The 20,752-nt window shown below is 55.1% G+C and overlaps 1 protein-coding gene and 1 long non-coding RNA gene across 2 annotated transcripts; both read right to left on the bottom strand.

Annotated features, from left to right (window-relative positions):
- Nucleotides 1-24: 24 nt before the first annotated feature.
- Nucleotides 25-13,420, bottom strand: SEMA4B (semaphorin 4B). The gene is made up of 14 exons (XM_042473146.1): nucleotides 12,434-13,420; nucleotides 9,552-9,712; nucleotides 8,846-8,908; nucleotides 8,442-8,540; nucleotides 7,774-7,885; nucleotides 7,441-7,557; nucleotides 6,409-6,586; nucleotides 5,179-5,358; nucleotides 4,905-5,055; nucleotides 4,467-4,677; nucleotides 2,785-2,900; nucleotides 2,162-2,328; nucleotides 1,968-2,047; nucleotides 25-1,568 (listed from the first exon to the last, which is right to left on the bottom strand). Exons 1-14 carry the CDS (start codon nucleotides 13,071-13,073, stop codon nucleotides 793-795), a joined length of 3,051 nt encoding a protein of 1,016 aa, XP_042329080.1. The 5' UTR covers nucleotides 13,074-13,420; the 3' UTR covers nucleotides 25-792.
- Nucleotides 13,421-16,271: 2,851 nt separating this feature from the next.
- Nucleotides 16,272-17,549, bottom strand: LOC121933433. The gene is made up of 2 exons (XR_006104525.1): nucleotides 16,692-17,549; nucleotides 16,272-16,441 (listed from the first exon to the last, which is right to left on the bottom strand). It is a non-coding gene; the product is annotated as an uncharacterized LOC121933433 (long non-coding RNA).
- Nucleotides 17,550-20,752: the final 3,203 nt, after the last annotated feature.

Here is a 20,752-nt window from a genome sequence, read left to right as displayed (position 1 = left end):
ATCAGCACAGGAGCAGAAGGAAACCACAGGAAACAGGTCAAATTTATGTAAAAATCCACACAAATAAACTCAGCCACCTCTTGTGCAGGAGTGCTGCCGGACGTGGGGCAAGGGCAAGGGGGCGCTCAGTGCTGGTGAAGTCGGGCCAGACCTTGGAAGGGCTTCCTCCTTTGGCATTTGGCCCTGGCAGAACAGTCATGCGCCCCACTAGCTTGGATGTCCCTGGGCCATGCACACAACCTGAGCACTGAAATACCTGCCTTTCTCCTTAGACACCCATGCAAGCCGGTCTCCCTCCCTGCACCCCAGACGCCCAAACGGTGGCCTCCCATCCACGCCATCCATGTACTTGGCAGAGGAAGCAGTTCTTGAGGGAAGGCATGGTGGAGCCATGTTTGTTGGACCAGCCAAGGGAAAGGGGGCACAGGTCCCACAGGTTTGGCAAAGGAGTGCCCCTGCCCAGACCTCACATGCTCCCCTGCCCCACTGGCTCTCTGCAGGTTTAGGACCCTCAAAGTCAGCTGAGGTGTGCGTCTCATTCCATGGTGCCACCTTCTCAAGTGGGCACAGTGGCAAAGGCTGGAGGTTTCTCTTCCTCTTGGAAGCTCTACGGTGCCCTCTGTCACACAGGGCTGGCCACCCCAAAAGGTCCCAGCAGCCCTATGGCCCAGCACTGTTTAATTCTCATGCCAAGAGCCAGTTCTGAATGTGGCCCTAGGCCTGGTTCTGTGGAAGGCTCAGCACAGCAAGATATGTCTGTCTAGTCTGTTGTTACAGTGGGCAATGCCAGCCTCATACCACTGAGTCCCGGATCTCGGAGCCCAGGCGCACACGGGGTCGCTGGGAGGCAGCTGACACTTCCACGAAGCTGCCATGGATGCTCAGTGGGCGCCGGCTGGACTCCAGGAAGGCCACGTCCAGGTGGCCTGGCCCAACATGTGCAGGAGTGTTGGCCACGTGGCTGTCGTTGAGCGCCTGGTAGCCCTTGTGTTCTGGCAGGCTGCTGGGCACATTGGCGCTATTGAGGGGCAGGCTCTCTGGGGGCGCCCCAGCCTTCCGGGGCGCCTTGGCATGGGTGCAGGTGCCCTGCTTGAGGAAGGCTTTTATGGCGTCATGGTGCCGGTGCAGCCCAAAGAGGGTGAGCAGTGTGACAGTCATGCCGAAGAGGGCACACATCACCAGGAACTCAGTCCAGTAGGTTTTGTCCTCCAGCAGCGCAGAGATGTCCCCGGTCGCCTCCGCTGAGGTGCTCCTGGAAGTGCTGACAGTTTCCGGGGGGCTGCGGAGAGGGGGCATGAGCCTGGGGCCCAGGGCTGGCTCCACCTCCACGCAGTAGCTGGCTGTCCGCTTCCGGAAGCCCCCCTCCCAGGACCAGCACTCGTAGCGCCCTGCTTGGCCTGACCCCCCCACTAGCACCAGCCCTCCGTCTGGGAGCACCAGGGAGGAGGCATTGAGGGGGGCCCCGTCCTTCTCCCACTTCCAGGAGGCCAGATTGGAGAGCGGCGGGCAGGGCAGGGGCTTCACGGCATTGGGGTGCAGCACCACCCGCTGGCACGGGGATTCCTCCGCTGCAAGGAAAGGCAACAGAGGAAGAGGTCAGGCTGGGGACCAAACAAAGGTTGGACAGAGAGCCCCCACCCTGACCCTGGGAACCACTGCTAGAATTGTCTAGCACCCAGATGCCTTGAGGAGAGAGCATGTGGAGTGTGACTTTGTGGTTGGGGTGTTTGTGGTGGAGCCATAATGCTGCCTTGTTAGTGACTGCCAACGCTGCATAGCCAAACGAGCCAGTGTATGCACACACACCATCCAGAAGTACAACCCTGTACAATGCCCAGTGTGCAATCTGTGCTCAACACACCTGGCTGGACACAGTCCTTTGGCATCAGACAGAAACATCCAGGAGCTTCTGTAGGGAACATAAAGCATTGGGCACCCAAATGACCTGCGTCTCCCACAGCACTCACCTCCTGAGTTGGCAAACTGCATGGTGCTCACTGGACAGAGCCCCACGGCATCTGCATTTTCAATATCCTGGGCCCAAGACCTGTTGGAAGATGGATGGGCCATCAGAGTGAAGACCAAGGGGGCAGAAACGGGGAGGGATGCAAAGGGAAGGTGTCTTCCCTTCTTTCCCCTGCCCAAAGGGAGGAGCACTTACACTCCATGGAGCTGCTGGCGGTTCAGGATGGGGGGCTGGCAGGCATGTCCACTCCAAGCGCAGTAGGGGTCCTGAGCCAAGATGCACTCCCCACAGGTCTGGTGCAGACTGCAGTTGGCAAGAGGGACCTGCACCAAGGCATCATAGGAGGCAGCATAGAGAAGGCCCTGGGAGGGACAGAAGAGGCAGCATGTGGCTCATTATCCCTCGAGAGGAATGCTAAGGTCCCCTGATTGGCCACTCCATCTCCACAGCCACCAGCCAGAAGGTGCCCTCGTGCTCCCAAGCCCTGAGAACCACCAGCTCAGCACAGCTGCCAGCCTGAGGAAGGTGGCCTCAGTTGGGTCTCAGCCTAAAATGCTTCTGGCTCAGTGATACAAAGGGTCCCCCCAGCCTCTTGTTAAGTCAGGAGGGAGCCATGACTATGTTGAGGATTCAGGGAAGGAGCAGAGACTGGAAGTGGAGACTGGACATGGAGGGACCAGGTGCCCACAGACCACCCAAGGCTCTCCACAGAGGGTCATTTAGCTCAGAGCCTTGGGGTCTGCTGCCAAGGACTCCCCACCAGGATGAATGGCTGGATGCTGGGAGTAGGAGTTTCCCATGATGCCCTTCTGCCTTGCCTGGATGGGGTCAAGCAGCAGCTCAAGGATGGGCTGCCCAGGAGGGAACAGCTGGATCTCTTCAATCAGATGCACCTTCTCTCCTGTGACCACAGCCTTGTGGAGCTGGCCATTATCTGAAAAGCAGAAGTGGGCATCCAGTGATTCAGACTAAGGACATATCCCTCTCACCTTGAAACTGCCAGGTAGCCCTTTCCTGCTCCCTGTGCATAAAACGGCACAGCCGCTGTCCCTCTTTGCCCGCCAAAAGGAAACGGGGTCTGTAGGTCCGAGGAGGTGGCCTGGAACCCCCTGGACACCAACAGCCTGACCAGCAAGGAATCCTCCCACCAGTTCCTGGACTGGTTTCCAGTCTGCCTCCCTGAGAGGGTAGGAGCTTCCCAGTCTCTCATCTGGAACCTGCTCTCGTGGGTCTCTCACCAGGAAAACTCAGGGAAGGTCACGGACTGCTACAGCCAAGCAATGCTCTGGCCCAAAATCTTTGGCACTTTTGTTTTAAACAAAAGGTGTCTGGTTTCTCCCAGGAGCATTGCAGGTTTCTTAGACAAAAAGCTGTGCCTCCACGCCTGTGTTTCCAAGCCCAGCTGGGCCTTTGCTTTTATCTGCCAAGTATCCAGGCCTCTCCCCCCCCCCCCCCAGCCCAGCCCAGCCCAGGAACCGTCCCTGCCATTGCCCTGTGTGTGTGGCTGGCACTGCCCTAAATCCCAAGGCTAATTGGTATGTCCGGGACATTTATTCTTCTCTCCTGGCTCCAGATCTGAACTCCTGCCATTCATTCCAAGGCCTTTGCTGGCAGGCACTGCTCAGCTCCTTTGTGTTTTCATGGAAGAACAGGCACTTAAATAGACAAATGCCGTTGCATTTTTTCCTCCCGAGATGTACATTTTGCCCTAGCTCTCTAGTCAAACAAAGAAGAAGAGGACAGGATTTGCAGGGACTTGGTTTCTACTGCCTGCCTCTGCCTGTTCCTACCCATTCCTGGACACAGAAAGGCCTTTTCTCTTTAACTGGCTGCCTTCAAAACATCTGAAGAGCAGGTTTGCAAAGGTTTTCAGTAATGCTGGATGTAGTCTCTCTCAGAATTGTTTTCACCTTTTTATCAGAGCATTAAGGAATGTATTAGTCATTCTATTTTAAAATTTGTTCCACGTTGAACCAATATTTTATTGTCTATTTGTCTGGATAGAAGAAATGTTTTTTATCACAAAACACAACATGTCAGAATAACGCTAAATCTCACAGGTCCCCAGCTAAACGCTTCTTAGTTTTAAAGTTATTTAGGGGATATTAAATGTTATTTTTATTGTCAGTATTTTCTTCCTCTATTGTTTGTTTCATTATATTCTACTACTACCCCCCCACCCCCAATATTCTGTGTTTTTATTTCTATTATTTATATGGTCAGCTGCCTAAAAATTACACTTACTTGTGTACTGCAAAGACCAAAAGCTAGCCACAAACAGCATGTGTGCAGTGTGTGTTTGTGCACATGTATACCTCTAGTGTCCAACTCTTATTAGCCTGGAGCAACTTCTCAATAGTAGACCTGAGCATGCAAAACTGGGAATGGGGAAAAGACAAGACCTCCCCCAAATTCTTCTGCTAGTCTGTCTAGGAGTGGGTTTGCATCTGGCCAGTACACCATCCAAGTGCCAGGCTCCTGCACCCCGGTACCAACCTACCTGTGCCCAAAAACAAGACGTCATAGGCCTGGTGCAGACCCTGGACCCGCTGCACAGAGAGCTGCCGGTAACGGGAGTGTCCCTGCAGGAGGAGAGGCTGGCTCCGGACAGCGCTGTCCATCAGGAAGTGGTCCTTGAGGTAGTTGAGCACCCGGTCAGGCATCTGGAGGGAGGAGGCAATCTTCATCTGGCGCGTCTGGCTGCTGATGCACTGGGGAAGGAGCCAAAGGAAAGGGCCACTTGGAGAGAGTCCGGCCAGCAGCCTTGGGCCCAGCAGGCCACTCTGCTTGCCAGGACCTCTGGAGAGGCTTCTTGCCAGCTCACCCGACCTGCTGCCTGCCCTGCAAAAACAGAGGCAGGACAGATGGACCCTCTAGGTTTCATCCCAAAGCAGTGAGGACCTGCCAGGGGCTGGGTGCCCACGTAAAGGGTACGTACTGCTCCAGGCCGGGGCTCTGGCACAGGGTGGGTGTCTGTATACCACTGCTGCGTCTCCCGGTTGACCTCCTTGTAGAGACCATTGAAGGCTTCCTTCACGTCCAGCATGGAGAAGGCACAGACGGCCGCACCCCCAGCACCCTTCCTGTCCCTGGTAGGGAGATGAAAGCGGTCGGTGTTCGCATAAGCCAGAGGATATGGTAGGACTCGCCATCATGAGTCTGCCCACCGAGTGCCCACAAATGCTTTACTTGCCAGTCCCCTGGATGCTCACCACTGGGAGGTGAAAACCCCATAGAAGACAGTCTGTCTCCAGTCCTGGCCTGGGGTCAAGACAAACATGTCCTGGAGTATGTTGAAAGGGAAGCCATCCTCCGGGTGCGAGCAGAGCAAGGGGGCCTTCAGGAAGGTTGTCCACCGCCGCTGCAGGACCCGCTCTCCCCCCCAAGTCGCCCTGAAAAGAGGAAGAAGGGGCAGAGAGGGTCACTGAGTGGCAGTCCACATCGCCAGAGCATGTCTGATGCGCCTTTCCTCATTGCTAAAACCTGAACCCTCAATTTCTGGTGAGAGAGCAGAAATCAAAGGGCAGGTGCCTCAGGGCTTTGAGGGGGGGGGGAAATAAGAACCTATTCCTTCAACCCAACTGCTGCCCCAATCCTGTTTGGTAGGACTTTCAGACCCCATTGGAAGGGCCTCATGGGGCATCCTCTCCACTATCAACATCCACCACTAGTTTCTCATCTTCAAAGCCAACCCTGACCCTAGTTGAAAGCCAGATTTCTGTGGCCAATGCAAAGCGACATGAGGCTTGCCAGGAATGGCAGGAGAGGATGGGAGGGAACGAAGGAGCTCAGAAGAAGGTGCACATGGAGAAGAAGAAGCCTCAGTTTCTTTCCCACCTTAAACAGGTAGATCTGGACTGACTGGCAGCTCTGTGGGTGATCCGTAACTGACCTGATGGGTTTCTCACTCCCACAGGTTTCACAACAGCAGCCACTACAAGGCCTTTCCCTTTTTCTTAATTAAGCTGCTCTTTCCTCATTAAGAAAGCTGCAGGGATTGAGTTGGTTTGTGAAGGGATTGTGTTCTTGCTTTCTGTGCTGATGTCAAAGGCTCACTTGGGAACGTCTGATCTGAATGGACCCAGAAATTTGGAAGTGGGACATGGACCTTTGATTCCCACAACTGAACTGCCCAGAAAGCATGGCAGCAAAACTGGGTGGATCTGGTGGAAAGAAGAGGGTTGTGGGGGGAGCCCAGGGTTGAGCCCTCCTCTTCTGCTGCCTAAATGCTGATAAGTCATGGGATTTTGAAATATTGGGGAAGATGAGGGACCCTGACTCCTTAGGCTGGGGATAGCCACAAAGAGAACAATAATAGCCCTTGAGATGCAGAAAAGACAGGAGGCTGCAACCCCAAGAAGGTGATGCTGAGTAGAAAGGGGGCCCTGATCACACACAAACGCCAAACAGCTGTTGAAACACCATGCACCCCAAAACACAACACCTTGCAGACGCGTGCGATGCGTGACACAATGGTGTCGTCAAAGAAGTCAAACTCCTTGCCGCTCTCACTGAAGAAGAAATAGATCTTGTCGTTGTCGTTGCTGCTGTCTTCCTCCCTCTGGGGGTTGCTGGGTGGGAGACCCTCTCGCAGGTAGGCAGAACCCACAAAGAAGGGGTCTGCAAAGGACAACAGTAAAATCAGAAGGTGGGAACCCACCAGCCTCCCTCCCTCCCTGCCCCAAAAGCAGGGAAAAAAGATCGCACCCTGGATCAAGGCTGGAGCCTCCCATCCAGCTCTGCTCAGTTATGATGCCAAGGGAAGAGGCATAAGAACAGCCCTGGTGTTTTTCCAGTTTTCTTGCTCCTATAAACCTATGTGGTCCCCAGACCATGGAAAGGGCTAGGTCAAGTCCCTCTTTGCCCTGAAATCTCATGTTCTGAGCCATGATGCAAGCGGCAGAGCAGGGCCTTATCCCCTTTTTGGCTCCACTGGGAGGCTGCTGTGTGCCAACAGAGCAGCCCAGACACCAGGGAGCCAAAAAGGGCCACGTTGGCTCAGGGCACTAGTTCAAAGTCCTTTGAACCATGAACAGGGAACAAAAGGAAACAAATCCTTTCTCAATGGACCTAGGAAGGACAGTAAAAGTCAGGGTTGGCAAAGGTTAGTTTTTTGGACTACAGTTCCAAGAATCTCAATCCTGCATGTTGCAACTCAAAAAAGTATATTTCTCCAAGTTCTTTTGAAGATGGAGCCTGTTGAATCCCAAGTGGTTTAAAGTTCCACAAATGTGGAGCCCTATCCCCCCCAGGCCAGGCCACCATTTCCTGCCAAACCTCACAGCTGTGGGACAAAACATCTTTTGGCCTTGTGGCGAAGGCTGAGGAAGCAGGGCATTGCCAGTGCTGCCCCCACCTGAGCCCCCAATAGCCTGGCCAGGCTCTTTTCTCTGGACAGCCCCCCAGACCCTGGCATCTTCCCCATTGCAGGCAGTCCCTCCATGACCGGCAGCCCCAATGCCAATGCCACGCACCTTGCAGCCAGTTGAGAGAGTTTTCCGTCTTGATGGCCGGGCGGCTACCATGGCTTCGGAGGATGGTGGGCTCATTGCCTTGAAAGTTGCTGACAGTCCCTGTGTAGAGTTCACCTTCTGCGAGAAAGCGGCACTCAGGGAGGCTGGCCTGGCACTGCCCAGGCAGCAATGACTGTCACTCCAAAAATAATGGGGCACAGAGGGGCCCACTTTCCTCCCACATTTCAAGGCAAAGTGGAAGAGGGCCAGCTGAGGCCAACCTCTCTCCCTTCTGCCCCCAGTTCCCCTGCCGGCTGCCCCTCCAACTGCCACCTTGACCAGGGAGATCCTTACCAACCATGATGGCAGTGGATTTGTACTCCGGATCAAAGGGGCAGCGCCCCTTCCCATCCTCCAGCAGCAGCTTCCCAGATGCCTCTTGGATCAAGCTAAAGTCTGGAATTTTCTACAAGGAAGATGGAGAGAATGAGGAACTCACCTGGAAGGAGGAGGAAGAACCCACTACGAATGGGTTGAGAAAGATACACTCTGCGCGCACTCAGAGCCTCCCCTCTATATTTATAAAACTGGGAGGTCACCCTTATTGAGACTGAGCACAGAACATCCCACCTCCCTTGGTCACCTCTCCCCTCCCCTCCTTTTCCAGTCCGTGTCCTGTGCTGGAGCCCAGTGCCTAGCAAAAGGTCTCTCAGCAGAGACCCAGGTAGGAATCTCCTCCTGGGAGCCCCAGCCTGCATTCACACGCTGCTGACAAAAGGCTGTGGCACCTTCCAGACTCGTTTTGGGTCTGCTGCCCCCAACAGTGGCTCAAGGCTTCCACTGGAAAGGCATCGGCTGTGGGGCGATCCTGAGAGAGAGCACTGGACTGAGCTGTCCAGGGAGGCTGTGGAAGCACCTTTCCCACAGATGCAGCGAGACTCCAGCGAAGGATGCAGAAATGCTTGCCGAATGTGAGAGCAACTTCAAGAGACCCCCCCCCCATGTCCCCAGGAGCTCCTCACAATGTAAGTGCAGGTGGGACTGAAGGCGCTGGTGCCACAGGTGTACAGGTGAGTCTCGTTCAGCTGCAAGAGGATCTTGATGTAATTGTGGCAGTCTCTCTGCAAGGCAAATGGCGGAGAGGAAGAGGAGGAGGAAGAGGAGGAGACAACAATGGTGGGATTTGCGTATGGGGTGCTGACTGGCCACCTCCTCCCCAAACCTCTGGTATGTCCCTGCCTCTGCAATTGTGCTCTGGAAGACACCTTGCAACCCTCCAGTCGGGGGGGGGGGGGGGCAGAAGAGAAGGGCTGCCCTTGGGGGCCACAGCCCAATCCAAGAGGTTGATGGACCCTCCCGGCACTGGATTAAGAGCACCGCTTATTTTGTATGGGGGCAGTGGGAAAGTGAGGGGGCTGGCACTCACCTGGGGGTCTTTGCCCTTGAAGACACACTGCCGTTTCTTCTCCTCCTCGGCCCCCCATGACAGCTGCAGGACACAAGGGGAGACGCTCAGGGGGCATCCCCTTGCTTGCCACCTTGAAGCCACTCCCTAGGAGTCCCAAATGCCAGACAGGCCCAGCCGGGCCCTCCTATCATCCCCCCGAGCCCCCTTTCCCACCCCAGGAGGAGGTCTGCCTCATCTTGGGCTTTCTGTGGGGCTGCATGGGCACCACAAATGCCACCCACTGATCTGTAAGCTCCTACCATCCCTAGCAAGGGCAAAAGCCCCTTCCTCTGTGAGCTGAATATTTCCTCTGCCCAGCTTCTGCTGGGCCAATGAGAGCCCCAGCGTTGTTGGCCAGTCTGTCTCAGCCATTCCCCTCAGGCCATGACCCAGCCCACAGTTCCCAGGTGTGAAACCAGATGCTCTGGTTGCACAAGGAGATGACAAGAGATATGGGTCACCCACCAGCCGCCTACCAGCTCCCTGCCTACTGCTGCTGCCTCCGCTATTTTCTCTGGCAACAGGACTGCCCACCTGCCCTCCTAGCCACCCACCCAAATTGCTGCCCAAACTGGTTCTAGGCAGCACAGGGACCAGGAATGGGTGCTGGACAGGCCTTGCTGGCAGGGCCCTTTTCCTCAATGCTTTCAGGGTGCTTCTGGAGCCCTTGGGGCCCTGAACTTACCCTCCGGTGCTGGGGTCCAGGGGAGAAAGCGCTGGTGTTTAGGGCCAGGAGGGTCTCTCGGGCGCCCGCATACAAGACCCGTCCGTCCGGACTCAGCATCAAAGTTGTGTAGTTGGTGATTCTAGGTGCTTCAAAGCGGCTCAGGAGTCTCTGCGGGGAGTCTGAGGAGCAAAGAAAATGGTCCATGAATGCCAAGGGGACCCTCTGAAATCTCAGGTGCTGGGGCCCATCTATGGCTAGGTCAGGAGGTGGCAAACGCTGGCCAGGAACTTTCACAGAAGCATCCTGAGAGGACAGTCCCTTCAACCCTGAGCAGAAATAGGCTCATTCCATGAAATATATTTTCTCCAAATATTAGGTATGCATGGGCCATTCCTGTCTTTAGATTGCAAACTGCCTACGCATTTCCCTGTGCGCCTTAGCCTAGCAAGTACATCATCATAGTTTTTGAGAGATGGTCTCCAGGCTAGCAGGGCTCGAATTCCAGCTCAGCCATGGAAAGACATTGGCCAGATCACAGTCTCTCAGCCTTTGATGATGCCAATGGCGAGCCTTCTCTGAATAATAAATGTGGCCAAGGAAAACTTAGCAGAGGGTCTTCCTACAATGGAGCTGCCTTGAAGGGACACAGTGGCAAAGAAACTATCCCAAGGCCTCCCCAGTGCTAAAATGGGGCTTCTTGCCACCACACCTGACCCCAGACCCTCACCCAACACCCCCCCTCCATTGTAAAGGAAGAAAAGGTGGGCGCACATGGCTCAGGGGCAGCCCCAGGAATGCCTCTGTGCCAGGAAATCTGATCCCTCTTGGTCTTGCTCACAGGAAATGAGCCATGCCTGACGCAGAAGGAGGCCATGCCCCTTCAGTGCCCAGGTGACTCAAACATGGCTGGCAGGAGACCAAGGAGGGAAACCTGGGAGTCAGAGGTGGCCCTACTCCAGGTGGCCCATGGCTAGTTCTTGGGCTAGTCCTAGGGCACACACTCCCATTTTCACAGCTAATGCCCTGGGGAAAAGCTCTGGTGGAGGAAGAGGAGGGTAAAGGAACCCCAGGCAGTGTCCACAACAGACTCTGGACGAGGGGCTTGGCTGCAGTGTCCTTCCGCTTGGCACCCAGGGCAGCTTTTCGCCCCAGTGCTCCCACCCCTTTGCCCATGTGTGCAGCAAAGTGGCACCACTGGCACAGAGGCGTTTGCTGGGAGTTTGGGAGCTGGCACAGCGGTGGGTTGGGCAGCCCAATGACCCCGGGTGACCTCCCCCCTCGCCCGATCCTGTTCTACCACGGAGCCTGTTCTGTTTGTTCAGGACAAGCCTGTGCCTGATCGCAGCCACTGGACTGGTTCCAGGCCGCCAGCGCTGCTGTTGTTGTTGCTGCTGCTCCAGCAAGGCTCTGGCATGCTGGGACTGGCATGCGTGTGCGCGCGCACACATACACCGAGGACTCTGCTCCTGCTCTGGTAGTTTCCAATGGCTGGGCCTGCTTCAAGCAGAGAGGCCCTCCCTGGCTCTGCAAAGAGGACAGAGACCGGCCTCCTCCACAGTCTCTGTGGCCACCCCACGGCTCCCTCAGCTCTGTGCATGGATTCAAGAACCACATGGATGCCAGGCAACTTTAACCACTGCGGGCGATGGCCGTCTCCTTGCAACTCTGTGCAAAGCTTCCAGGGAAGAAACCTGATTCTCCTCCAGTTGCTTTCTTTTAGGACTGGGAAGAATTTTTACAAATGGATGAATCCTCAACCCAAACACTTGGGGCACCCTGACAAAACCGGTGGAGAGAGCAGCAAGATCCTTAGCTTCAGGATGAAGGAAGCCTGCAAGGCCTGAGGTCTTGTGGGAGCCCAGATATCTCCCGAAAGGCCTTCCTCTCCTGGGAGCCCAGGTGGCCTCCATATTACAGGACTGCTGCATGAGCCAGAGCCACCCACCCCTCATGCCACACCAGTGTAAACATGATCTATTCTTAATAGTAAAGAGCATAGGAGATGCTCAGGGTTTGCTTTGCTGGGGCCCCTTCTCAACAAGGCAAGTCATGCCATTGTTGTGGGTGGGGAGCAGGAATCAAGAGGGCAGAGAAGAGACCCAAAGAGCTCTGGACCCTCCCTGGAACTGTCTGCAAACTTTCTTGGGACAGCCTTCAAGTCGGGTCCCTTGGAAACATGGAGCAAGAGCCGAGGAGTGGCTGCCTTGCTGGGAGCCTTCTTGCTTGGCTCTGCCCAGTTTCTGGGAGGCAGCCTGGCTCTCTGGGGTCCCCTGGCGCCCCCTGAGTCCTGCCAAGTGGGTCCTGTCTCTTGGAGCTCAGCAGCGATGTCTTTGGGGAGCCCCAGGGAAGCGGAGGCCCTGGGGAAGACCCCCCCTCTCTCTCTGTTTCTGGAGTGCCTCCCCCGAAGGCCCTGGACCTCTGCCCTGGGCCCCTCCAAGCTCCTCCAGGACAAGGGACCCACAGGGGCCAGCGGGGGGGGGGCACGGAAGCCCCTAAGGACTGCTGGTAGCGGTGGGGCCCCTCTCTCTGCTCTCTGGGCAATTCTGCCCCCCTCCATTGCTGCCGGAGCCCTGGACAGCCTCCTGGGGGGGGGGCGCGAGACCCCCGGGGCCAGAGAGAGGTAGCCCCAGGGCAGGGGCAGGGGCAGGGGGGGAGAGGAGGGAAAGGAGGAGAGAGAGAGAGACCGGGGGGGGGCGTCTGCCTCTTGCTTCCAAGGCGAAGAAGGGAGGCCCAGGGGGCTGGGCCCAGGGCCCCTCCCTTTGGGGAGAAGGGGCCAAGGGCGCCCCCCACCCACCCCCAAGAAGGAGGGGCGCCCAAGAGGGACCCTTCCCCCGGCGGCTCTGCGGCGGGCAGGGAGGGTCCGCTTCCCGGGGGGAGGGAGGGGGGGAGGGGGGACCCACCGAAGGGGAGGCTGATCCGGGGCAGGGCCGCCCCCCGCCAGGCTCCCTCCAGCAGCAGCAGCAGCAGCAGCGCCGCCGGAGCCATGGCCGCCTTCCTGGGGCCCCGCTGCCGCCGCCGCCGCGGGGAAGGAAGAAGGCAGCCGGCGGGGATTGGAAGCGGGGCAGGGATGGCTGCCTCCCTTCCTCCTCCCGCTTCTTCTCTCGACGGGGCGGGCGGACGGGCGGGGCGCCGAGCCTCCTCCTCCTCTTTCTTTCTTTCTTTCCTGCTCGGTGGGGAGTGACAGGTTCTGACCTGCCGGAGGAGGAGGAAGGAGGTCTCCCGGGGCCCTCCTCCCTCCCTCTCCCCCCTTTGGGGGCCTTTCGGGGGCGGCAGCAGGGACCCCAATGCTATTCTCCCGCTCTCCATCTGAGCAGGCCTTTCTTTCCTGGGGTTCCTTTGCCCGCTTCTCCTTCCTCTGAAACAAAGCCTACGGGGTTCATGGGCGGTCTCCCAGCCAAGGGCTGACCAGGGCCGACCCTGCTTAGCTCCCAAGACCAGCCAGCCTTTAGGGGCCCCCTTCTTCTCCCCAGAGCCCTCCTCCGAAGAGGCCTTGCCCCAGTTGCTCCCCTTTGTATCCCAGAAAGAGACCTCTGCCAACATTGGCCTCCTGGTCCATGTTACAAAATCTCAGGTGCAGCTGAAAGGAGTTGGAGCAGATCCGAGCAAACTGAACCCAGACAATAATCCAAGCAGACGGCCTGAGCCTTGGGTTGAGGCATGGCAACCCACTGAGGGCGCTTGGCCGGCCACACTCTCTCAGCCTCAGAGGAAGGCCAGGCTGGCACGCCTCCTCTCTCTGGAGAAAGCCTCCCCATGAGAGGTGCCCCTTTTAGGGCTGGCCGCCAAGTCAGGGCCGACTGGGAGGCTGAGAGCATGAGCAGAAGCAGAGCATCCCTTTGGCAAGTCTGGACAGGCCTCCACAGGCCCTGCGGAGCCTCTTCAGCTGCAACACCCAGAACTTGCCCCAAACGGCGCAGCCACCTCCTCCGCCCAAAATGTGGAGGCGGCTTTCTCCTCTTTGGGCTTCTTCTTCCACCTCAAATGTGGCTGCGGAGGGAGAGCCAAGGGGGCCTAAGGCTTGCTAGCTGTCCTGCAGAGGCTGAGCTTGGGTCTCTTCTCTTGGACAACGGCATCGGTTTTCAGCAAAGAACAAGAACATCCAGAATCGTAGAGTTGGAAGAGACCATAAGGGCCGCCCAGCCCAGCCCCATTCTGCCGTGCAGGAACTCTCAAAGCACCCCATTGACAGATGGCCATCCAGCCTCTGCTTAGAGGCCTCCAAAGAAGGAGGCTCCAAGGCAGCATCTTCCTCTGTCAAACAGCCCTTTGACTCTCAGGAGGTTCCTCCTCATGTTGAGCTGGAACCTCTTTTCCTGGAGCTTGCCTCCATTGCTCCATTGGGTCCTATTCTCTGGAGCAGCAGAAAACAAGCTTGCTCCCTCCTCAATATGGCCTCCCTTCAAGTATTCAAACAAGGCTCTCCTCATATCCCCTCTTAACCTTCTCTTCTCCAGGCTAAACATCCCCAGCAGTTCCCTAAGTCTCTTCTCATAGGGCTTCATGGTTTCCAGACCCTTCACCATTTTGGTTCTCCTCCTTTGGACACATGGCTCCAGTCTCCTCTTGGACAACTGCATCTGTTTTCAGCAAAGGACAATAGCATCCAGAAGCCACAAAAATAGAGCGATCCCTTGGCTGGGCAAAGCAAAAGGCCCAAAACACACGTTGCAAGCTTTGGAAGCTCCACTGGTTTCTTCATGAGGCAAAAGTGTTTAAAAATCAAGCAGGAGAAAGAGAAAGGGAAAAGGTCAATGTTGGGGGTCACAGGCCTCCATTTCGCCAAGATGGCACTGTGGTTGTTCTCAGTTTAGCTGGATGTCCCTGTGAGCGGAAGCCATCCCTCCTCCTCCTCCTCCTCGGCTGTGTGTTGCAAAGGCTACTCTGGTTAGACATGCCATAGTAAATAATCACACCCACCCACTTCTGGTGGGAGCGTATATCGGCTCCTCTGTCAGCAACAGAAAGTGGCTTCATTGCTGCTGGCAATTCCTGGAGGCCCTTCCTGGCGATGCCCAGGGCTCCGGAGGGCACTTCTGGAGAGGTCACAGAAGCCGGTGGGGCACACAGGCGCATGGGACCTCCATGAGCCAAGGAATGGCACCCACTCCTCTACTGCCCCACTATTCCTCCAGGACTAGTGATGGGGGGGGCAGGGGTCCTTCAGCCTCACCGTTGCCACCATTGCCCACCCTGAGGCGATGCCCCATGCCATGATGACCACAGGGGTCCTGAGGACCCACATTGGTAGCTGCCCTTTGCCAGAAGCCTCTCTCTTTCTCAGCATCTCTTCCCCCCAGTGGCAATGCTCCCCAATGGCTCTCACTGCTGGGAGCCTCCAAACCCTGTCTGGGGAGACTCTTGGGGCTGGCTCCCCCCTTTGCAGGCGCCAGGGAGCAGAAGAGAAAGGAGGAGGAAGGGGCTCTTCCTCCCTGCCCTCCATCTTCTTCTCCCTTTGCAGCAGCCCCTTCCTCTGCCATGGCAACTAGCCTTTGTGGCTGCTGAGAAGGGCTGCTGTGGGTCAGTGCTTTGCATCCAGGAGGGAAGGAGGGAGCCAGGCCTGGACCTCTGGCCAGGAAAAGAAAGAGGGAGCCCTGGCCAGAGCAGCAGGCAGGGCCTCCTTACTCTCCAGTTGCTGGGAAAGGGGGGGGGCAGCCCCAGCCATTGCTGGCAAAACAGGCGATGCCCCCTTCAAGGCTTCCTCAGGAAGGATAACGTTTCACCAACATATAAAATAACTTGTATATTTGATGTATAAAATAAGGATTGTCCACAGAAACTCTCACTAAAACAAACCTGTTGGTCATAGATCTGGCACAAGGCTCCTCCTCTTCCTTCTCTTTTCCTCCTCCCTTCAATACTAAAACGTGGTTAAATTCGTCGGTGGAGGAGCAGCATTTCCAAAGCCGTTTTGCGTTCAGCTCAGTCCTTTTAGCCGAAGGTGTGCCAGAAGCAGCAAACACAGGCAGAGCCACATCATGTGCCCTTTTTTGCTTTCTGCTGCCACTGTGCCCAAAGCGTTCAGAGAATCCCATGTGTTTCATGTGCAACAGTTGTTCTAGTTATGAAATGAGATCTCACAAGGCCACGATGGGGAGAAGGGCCGCAATGTGGCCGGATGGATAGGATGAAGCTAATAATAATAATAATGATACAGTGGTGCCTCGGGTTACGAAATTAATTCGTTCCGCCATTCCTTTCGTAACCTGAAAATTTCGTAACCCGAAACACTTTTCCGTTAGCACTGGAAAGCCTATAGCTGCACTTTGCAGCATTTGAATTTCGCGCCGAAATGAATTTCGTAACCCGAAAAATATTTCGTAACCCGAAACAGTTTTTGCCAATCCAACTTTTTCGTATCCCGGAAATTTCGTAACCCGATCATTTCGTATCCCGAGGCACCACTGTATTTCTTTATATTCCACTCAGTCACTCGGAACCCAAGTTCTTCTTCCCCTCCGTCTCTGGTCTCCATCAGACTGACCACTTACCCCCAGAACTGACCACTTACCCTCAGCTTTCCAAGGAATGTCTGATGCGCCTGCAGACAATTTCCTCTTTCAAAAGGTAGAGGAAGGAAGAAAGGGGCTGCTAGGCTTTGACTTGATCCTAACCAACAAGGAGGAGTTGGTCCCTGGAATCAAAACAGCCGCTAGTTTATGGTGAAGTGACCGTTGTGCTGCTACAGTTCACAACTATTGGACAAGACAAAGAGGAGTACAATCAAATGGATACCCAGGATTATGGGAAAGCTGATTTAATCAAGCTCAGGGCTTAATCCTATGGCAAGTCTGCAAGCAGCCCAGCATGGCTTGGATTTCGTGAAGAAGGAGCCGCTAGAAACACAAACAATCCCTTGGAAGAAGAAAAATGGCAAACTTGTCCAAAGAGCATGATGGCTGCACAGAAAACTGGAGGAGGAAGAGAAAAGCAAAAAAGGAGCACCCACAAGGAATGAAAGGAATGAAGGGTACAGATGCCTAGACATCGTGAACAATGTGAGAAGCACTAAAGTCAGGGAAGCAGGAGGCAACAAAAATGAGCTTTCAGATATCTTTGAAGGCAGAGAAAGAGGAAGGGAATGGTGCGAAGTCTGTTCAGCAAGGATGGCAAAATGCTAACAGATCACAACTAAAAGGCCGAAATGCTTTGTTTTCTCACCTGAAAAGAACCCTGTGTTTCTATGGATCATCATCATCAGCATCATCAGCATCATCAGCAGCAGCAGAGACCTTGGCAAGGAATCCAGACGGCAATTCAAGATTGATAAGAGATAGTCAGGAATCGCTTAATTAACCTAAATGAGTTCACATTTCCAGGAGGAGACGAATGACATCCCAGCGCATGGAAAGGACTCGCTGACGTACCCTGAACCACTTGCCATCATCCCTGAGAAAGAAATCTTGGCAGACAAGGAAGGCATCAGAGGACTGGAGAAGGGCAAACATGGTCCTTTTCTTCCAAAATAAGAAGATCTAGAGAACATCAATTCCAGGAAAAACATCAAGACAAAGTATACAGGAGTCTCTTTGGGGGAATCAAGATGACAGTTAGGAGGAGCCAGCAAATCTGGTCAAACTCACCTTATAGCTATTATTATTATTATTATTATTATTATTATTATTATTATTATTGGGTCACTAGATGTAGGAACGCTGCGAATGTCATTTATCTGTATTTCAGCAAAGCATTTGGTATTTTGATTAGCAAACTGGGTTCTTTGCTGTTGTTATTGTTGGGCTCCTTGTCAGTGGGACTACAGTATGAATCCTTTAGGGCAGCAATGTCCAAACCCTGGCCCTCCAGTTGTTTTGGACTTCAGCTCCCAGAAGCCTCAGCTACCTTGGCCAATGGTTTGGGATTCTGGGAGATGAAGTCCAAAACACCTGGAGGGCCAGGGTTTGGGCATCACTGCTTTAGGACTTTTAGTCCAAACGTTACAGAAATCTGTTCAAGGCCCTGAACTGCATTCAGCCCCTTGGATAACAACTTTAAATTGCAGACCAAAACCTGGAGTGGACTCACCATCCCACCGACATGGAGCCAGCAGCTGAGCTCTCAGTATTTCTGTGAGCTCAGGCCCTTCCTTGGCATCCCTCCCTCCTTTGCCTTCTTCCACAGGAATGGTGCAGATGGTAACCTCCAGCGGAGCTTTGTCCATTTACAGGCCATGAAAGTCCTTACATGCCAACTGGGCCTCATAGAAATAATGCCGATTTCTCATAATCCAGCTCAAAGGGAGAGTGGCCCTCAGCCCTGGCAAGGCTAGGAGGCAGTGCCCTCTAGTGGTCAGGGGGCACCCAGCAGGGGCACCTGTCCAGGCAGAAGGTCAACTGGGCAGCATATGGCCTGCGGAGAGAGAAAGAACTGGACAGATAGCTAGAACCTCTGAAGAAAGGGATCAGAACCAGTTTAAAAACCCATGGTGCTGGAGACAGTGAGCTTTGCTCAACAAGAAGGCCCCCCCTTCCTCTGTTGTGTGGTCAAGGTGAGCCCCAGGAGGACCATTCTGCCCAGATGTAGGACAAAGGGAACGTCCACAGAAGATGGCCGGTCCAGACTGACCCCCCCCCCTTGACCCAGGCCCCACTTTTCCTGATGGGCAAAGGGCTCTTTTCCTCCCAGGGAGGTTTTCTCTCTGGGAGACAGCCGTACGTATCCAGGCAAAACAGAGAAAACCAAAAGAACCCACCCTTCGCAGGCTTTAACACCTTCACTTTAGACACCAAAAGAGAAGACCATCGCTGCTGGAGCATGAGGAGGAGGAGGAGGAGGAGGAGGAGGAGGAAAGCAGTTCAAAGACAGGGCCAGGCTGCAGCTTTACTGGGAGAAGCTAATGGCAGGAGGGAATGAATTGACCTTTAGTCTCTCTGATATTTGGCTGGAGTTAGATGTTGATGGAGGGAACCAGAATCAATTACTCAAAAATAACAAAAGTGGTAGACTAAACCTTGGGCAAGCACACTCTCTCAGCCTCACAGGAATGCAAGGACAAACCTCCTCTGAACAAATCTTGCCTTAAGTCAGAAATGACTTGGAGGCACATCATAATAAATCCAGCAAGCCAGTCCAGCACACTGGCCAAGAGATACCTTGACCTCTGGCCACCCCCCCCAAGACTTTGTAGCGGCCCGAGTCCTGGACTAGGGCCCTGGGAGACCTGGGTTCGAATCCCTGCTCAGCCGTGGAAACTCACTGGGTGACACCTTGGGCAAGTCCCACTCTCTCAGCCTCAGAGGAAAGCAAAGGCAATCTTGCAGAGAAAACCCCTGAAAGGCCTTGAAGGCTCACAACAACAACAACAACAACAAGAAAACTTGTTAGTGAGGCCAGATGACTGTCTTTACATCTATGCTTACATCTATGCCATCTGGTCATAAGACCTTCTGTCTGCCTTGTGAGACTTTCAGCCTAACCGTGCAAAACATCATTTGCCCTCTTTCTGTGTACCTGGCCATTGAACAAGAGGCAGGTCTCTTGCGCAACCCCTGACGCCAAAGAGATTATCCCAAGTAATCAGAGAGCAGCCCCCAAGACGTCCCTCGGACCCAAGCCAGGGACCATAGGTCAACAGGTCAAGGCTCAAAGCCCAGGCAGGGATGACTCTGCAGCCGGACGGAGGACTCCAGGCAGAATCCAAGCCCCGTCCCAGAGAGGCGGCCCACGGCATCAAGAGCCACTGAGAGGTCCCACAGAAAGACAACAACAACAACAACAACAACACATTTATATCCCGCCCTTTTACCAAAACTGGGACTCAGGACGGCTCACGTTAACAAAACAGTCCAATTAAAAGAATACCAAACTAGAATTAAATTAGCGCAATATTAAAGCAAGTTGCTTTTTAAAAGAAAAAAGATTTAAAATGTTAAAAATACTTAAAACCAGACAACGCCAGAAGGATGGCCAGGAAGGGGCAGGGAGCCCCACAGCCGAAAAGGCCCTCTTCCCCCGCGTCCCACCAACCGGCCTTGCCAGGGCAACGGATGGCAGAAGGGCCTGCTGCCATAGAGGGACACACTCCCCCTGTCCAGGTCCTGGCTTCCGCCGTCCACCAAGGTGACCAAAGCCGCCTTTGTCCCATAGCCAGGCCTGAAGGAAGGCAGCTTGCAATGGATCTGGATGGTCCCTCTCCTCCAGGAATCCCTGGAGCCAAGAGGCTGCCAGTCCCTTGCCCCAAAAAGGAAGGCTGGACTCGGAGAGGACTTTTTTTGGCAATCCTTTAACAACGGCCTCCTTCAGGCGCAAAGGAACTCAGATGGCTGGGCTGGTCACTTTTGGTCACCCAGGAGGGACGGGGGGACACACTTGGGGGCCCTGACCCCTCCAAGGGTCCTGTCCAGATCTTCAGGCTGGACAAACGGAAAGGGCTCTGCTGGAGAGACAGTCAGGGGCCAAAGTGACATCCACAGGATCTGTATCAACTGCATCCCAGCGTCCCAGCGGATGGGAGCCATTTCAATGGGTCAATGGCAAGCTGTTCAGAGAGGGCTGCTGTGGGGCCTTGGCCATATGAAAGGGCTCCAGGGGTCTGTTCTCTGCAGGGGGGCTTTGGCTTCCTTGGTGGCCCCAAACAGGGCCCTAAGCAGGCCTTTGCCTGGGTTCCCCAAGGAATGTCCCCCCAGGAAGCCATGGGTCCCTTGGGATGCCAGGCCAAGAGCATGCCTAATGGTCCCTTGCTCTTTGATGCTCGATTGATTTCCAGTATTGCCATGTACTTTCTAGGATGTATTCTGCTGCTAGAGAGGGCCCTTGCCCTCCTCCGCCACCGGCTTCTCCTTAAGCCTCAGGGCAGGGCACCCTCCCTCCAGTTCAAAAGACTGTATGAAGCTTCATCATCACAATCATCATGATTCCTCCTCTGTCCTTGGGGCCGCCTTGTGGAATCCTTGGACCGGTCAAGAGCGGCAGCCCTGGAGCTCCCGAACGGGGCTGGACTGGGCCTTCAGCTGATTGATCTGATGCTCCTCTGAAGGGGGCCCTTGGCAGCGCTGCAGAGAGGAAGCAAGCCAGGGCCAGGGAGGCCCAGGGGCCCGGCTTCCAAAGGAGATCCGAGAGGGACCGCCCGGGAGAGGAGCCCTTCCCAAAGGCCTGTGCAGCAGAGGGCTCCCCGCCCGGCCTTGTCCCCCTCCTCCTCCTCCTTTGGAAAGGCTGGGGAGGCGCCCAGAGCCAAGCCAAGGCAGGAGGAGGAGGAGGAGGCCGCTGACAGTGACGACACCCTC

This window comes from Sceloporus undulatus, chromosome 6, assembly GCF_019175285.1.
Source record: "Sceloporus undulatus isolate JIND9_A2432 ecotype Alabama chromosome 6, SceUnd_v1.1, whole genome shotgun sequence".
Lineage (NCBI taxonomy): Eukaryota > Metazoa > Chordata > Lepidosauria > Squamata > Phrynosomatidae > Sceloporus > Sceloporus undulatus.
The sequence above is the reverse complement of the archived record's forward strand: the minus strand, read 5'-3'. Positions and strand labels throughout refer to the sequence as shown.

Bases quoted from the DNA above. Each gene is read 5' to 3' on its own strand.
- SEMA4B (XM_042473146.1), bottom strand. From the start codon at position 13,073: ATGTTGGCAGAGGTCTCTTTCTGGGATACAAAGGGGAGCAACTGGGGC. The intron at 5,359-6,408 runs GTTGTGTTTTGG...TCCTCTTTTCAG, and splicing joins ATCGCACGCGTCTGCAAGGT to GGCGACTTGGGGGGGAGAGC. The intron at 5,056-5,178 runs GTGAGCATCCAG...TCTCCCTACCAG, and splicing joins GGGGTTTTCACCTCCCAGTG to GGACAGGAAGGGTGCTGGGG.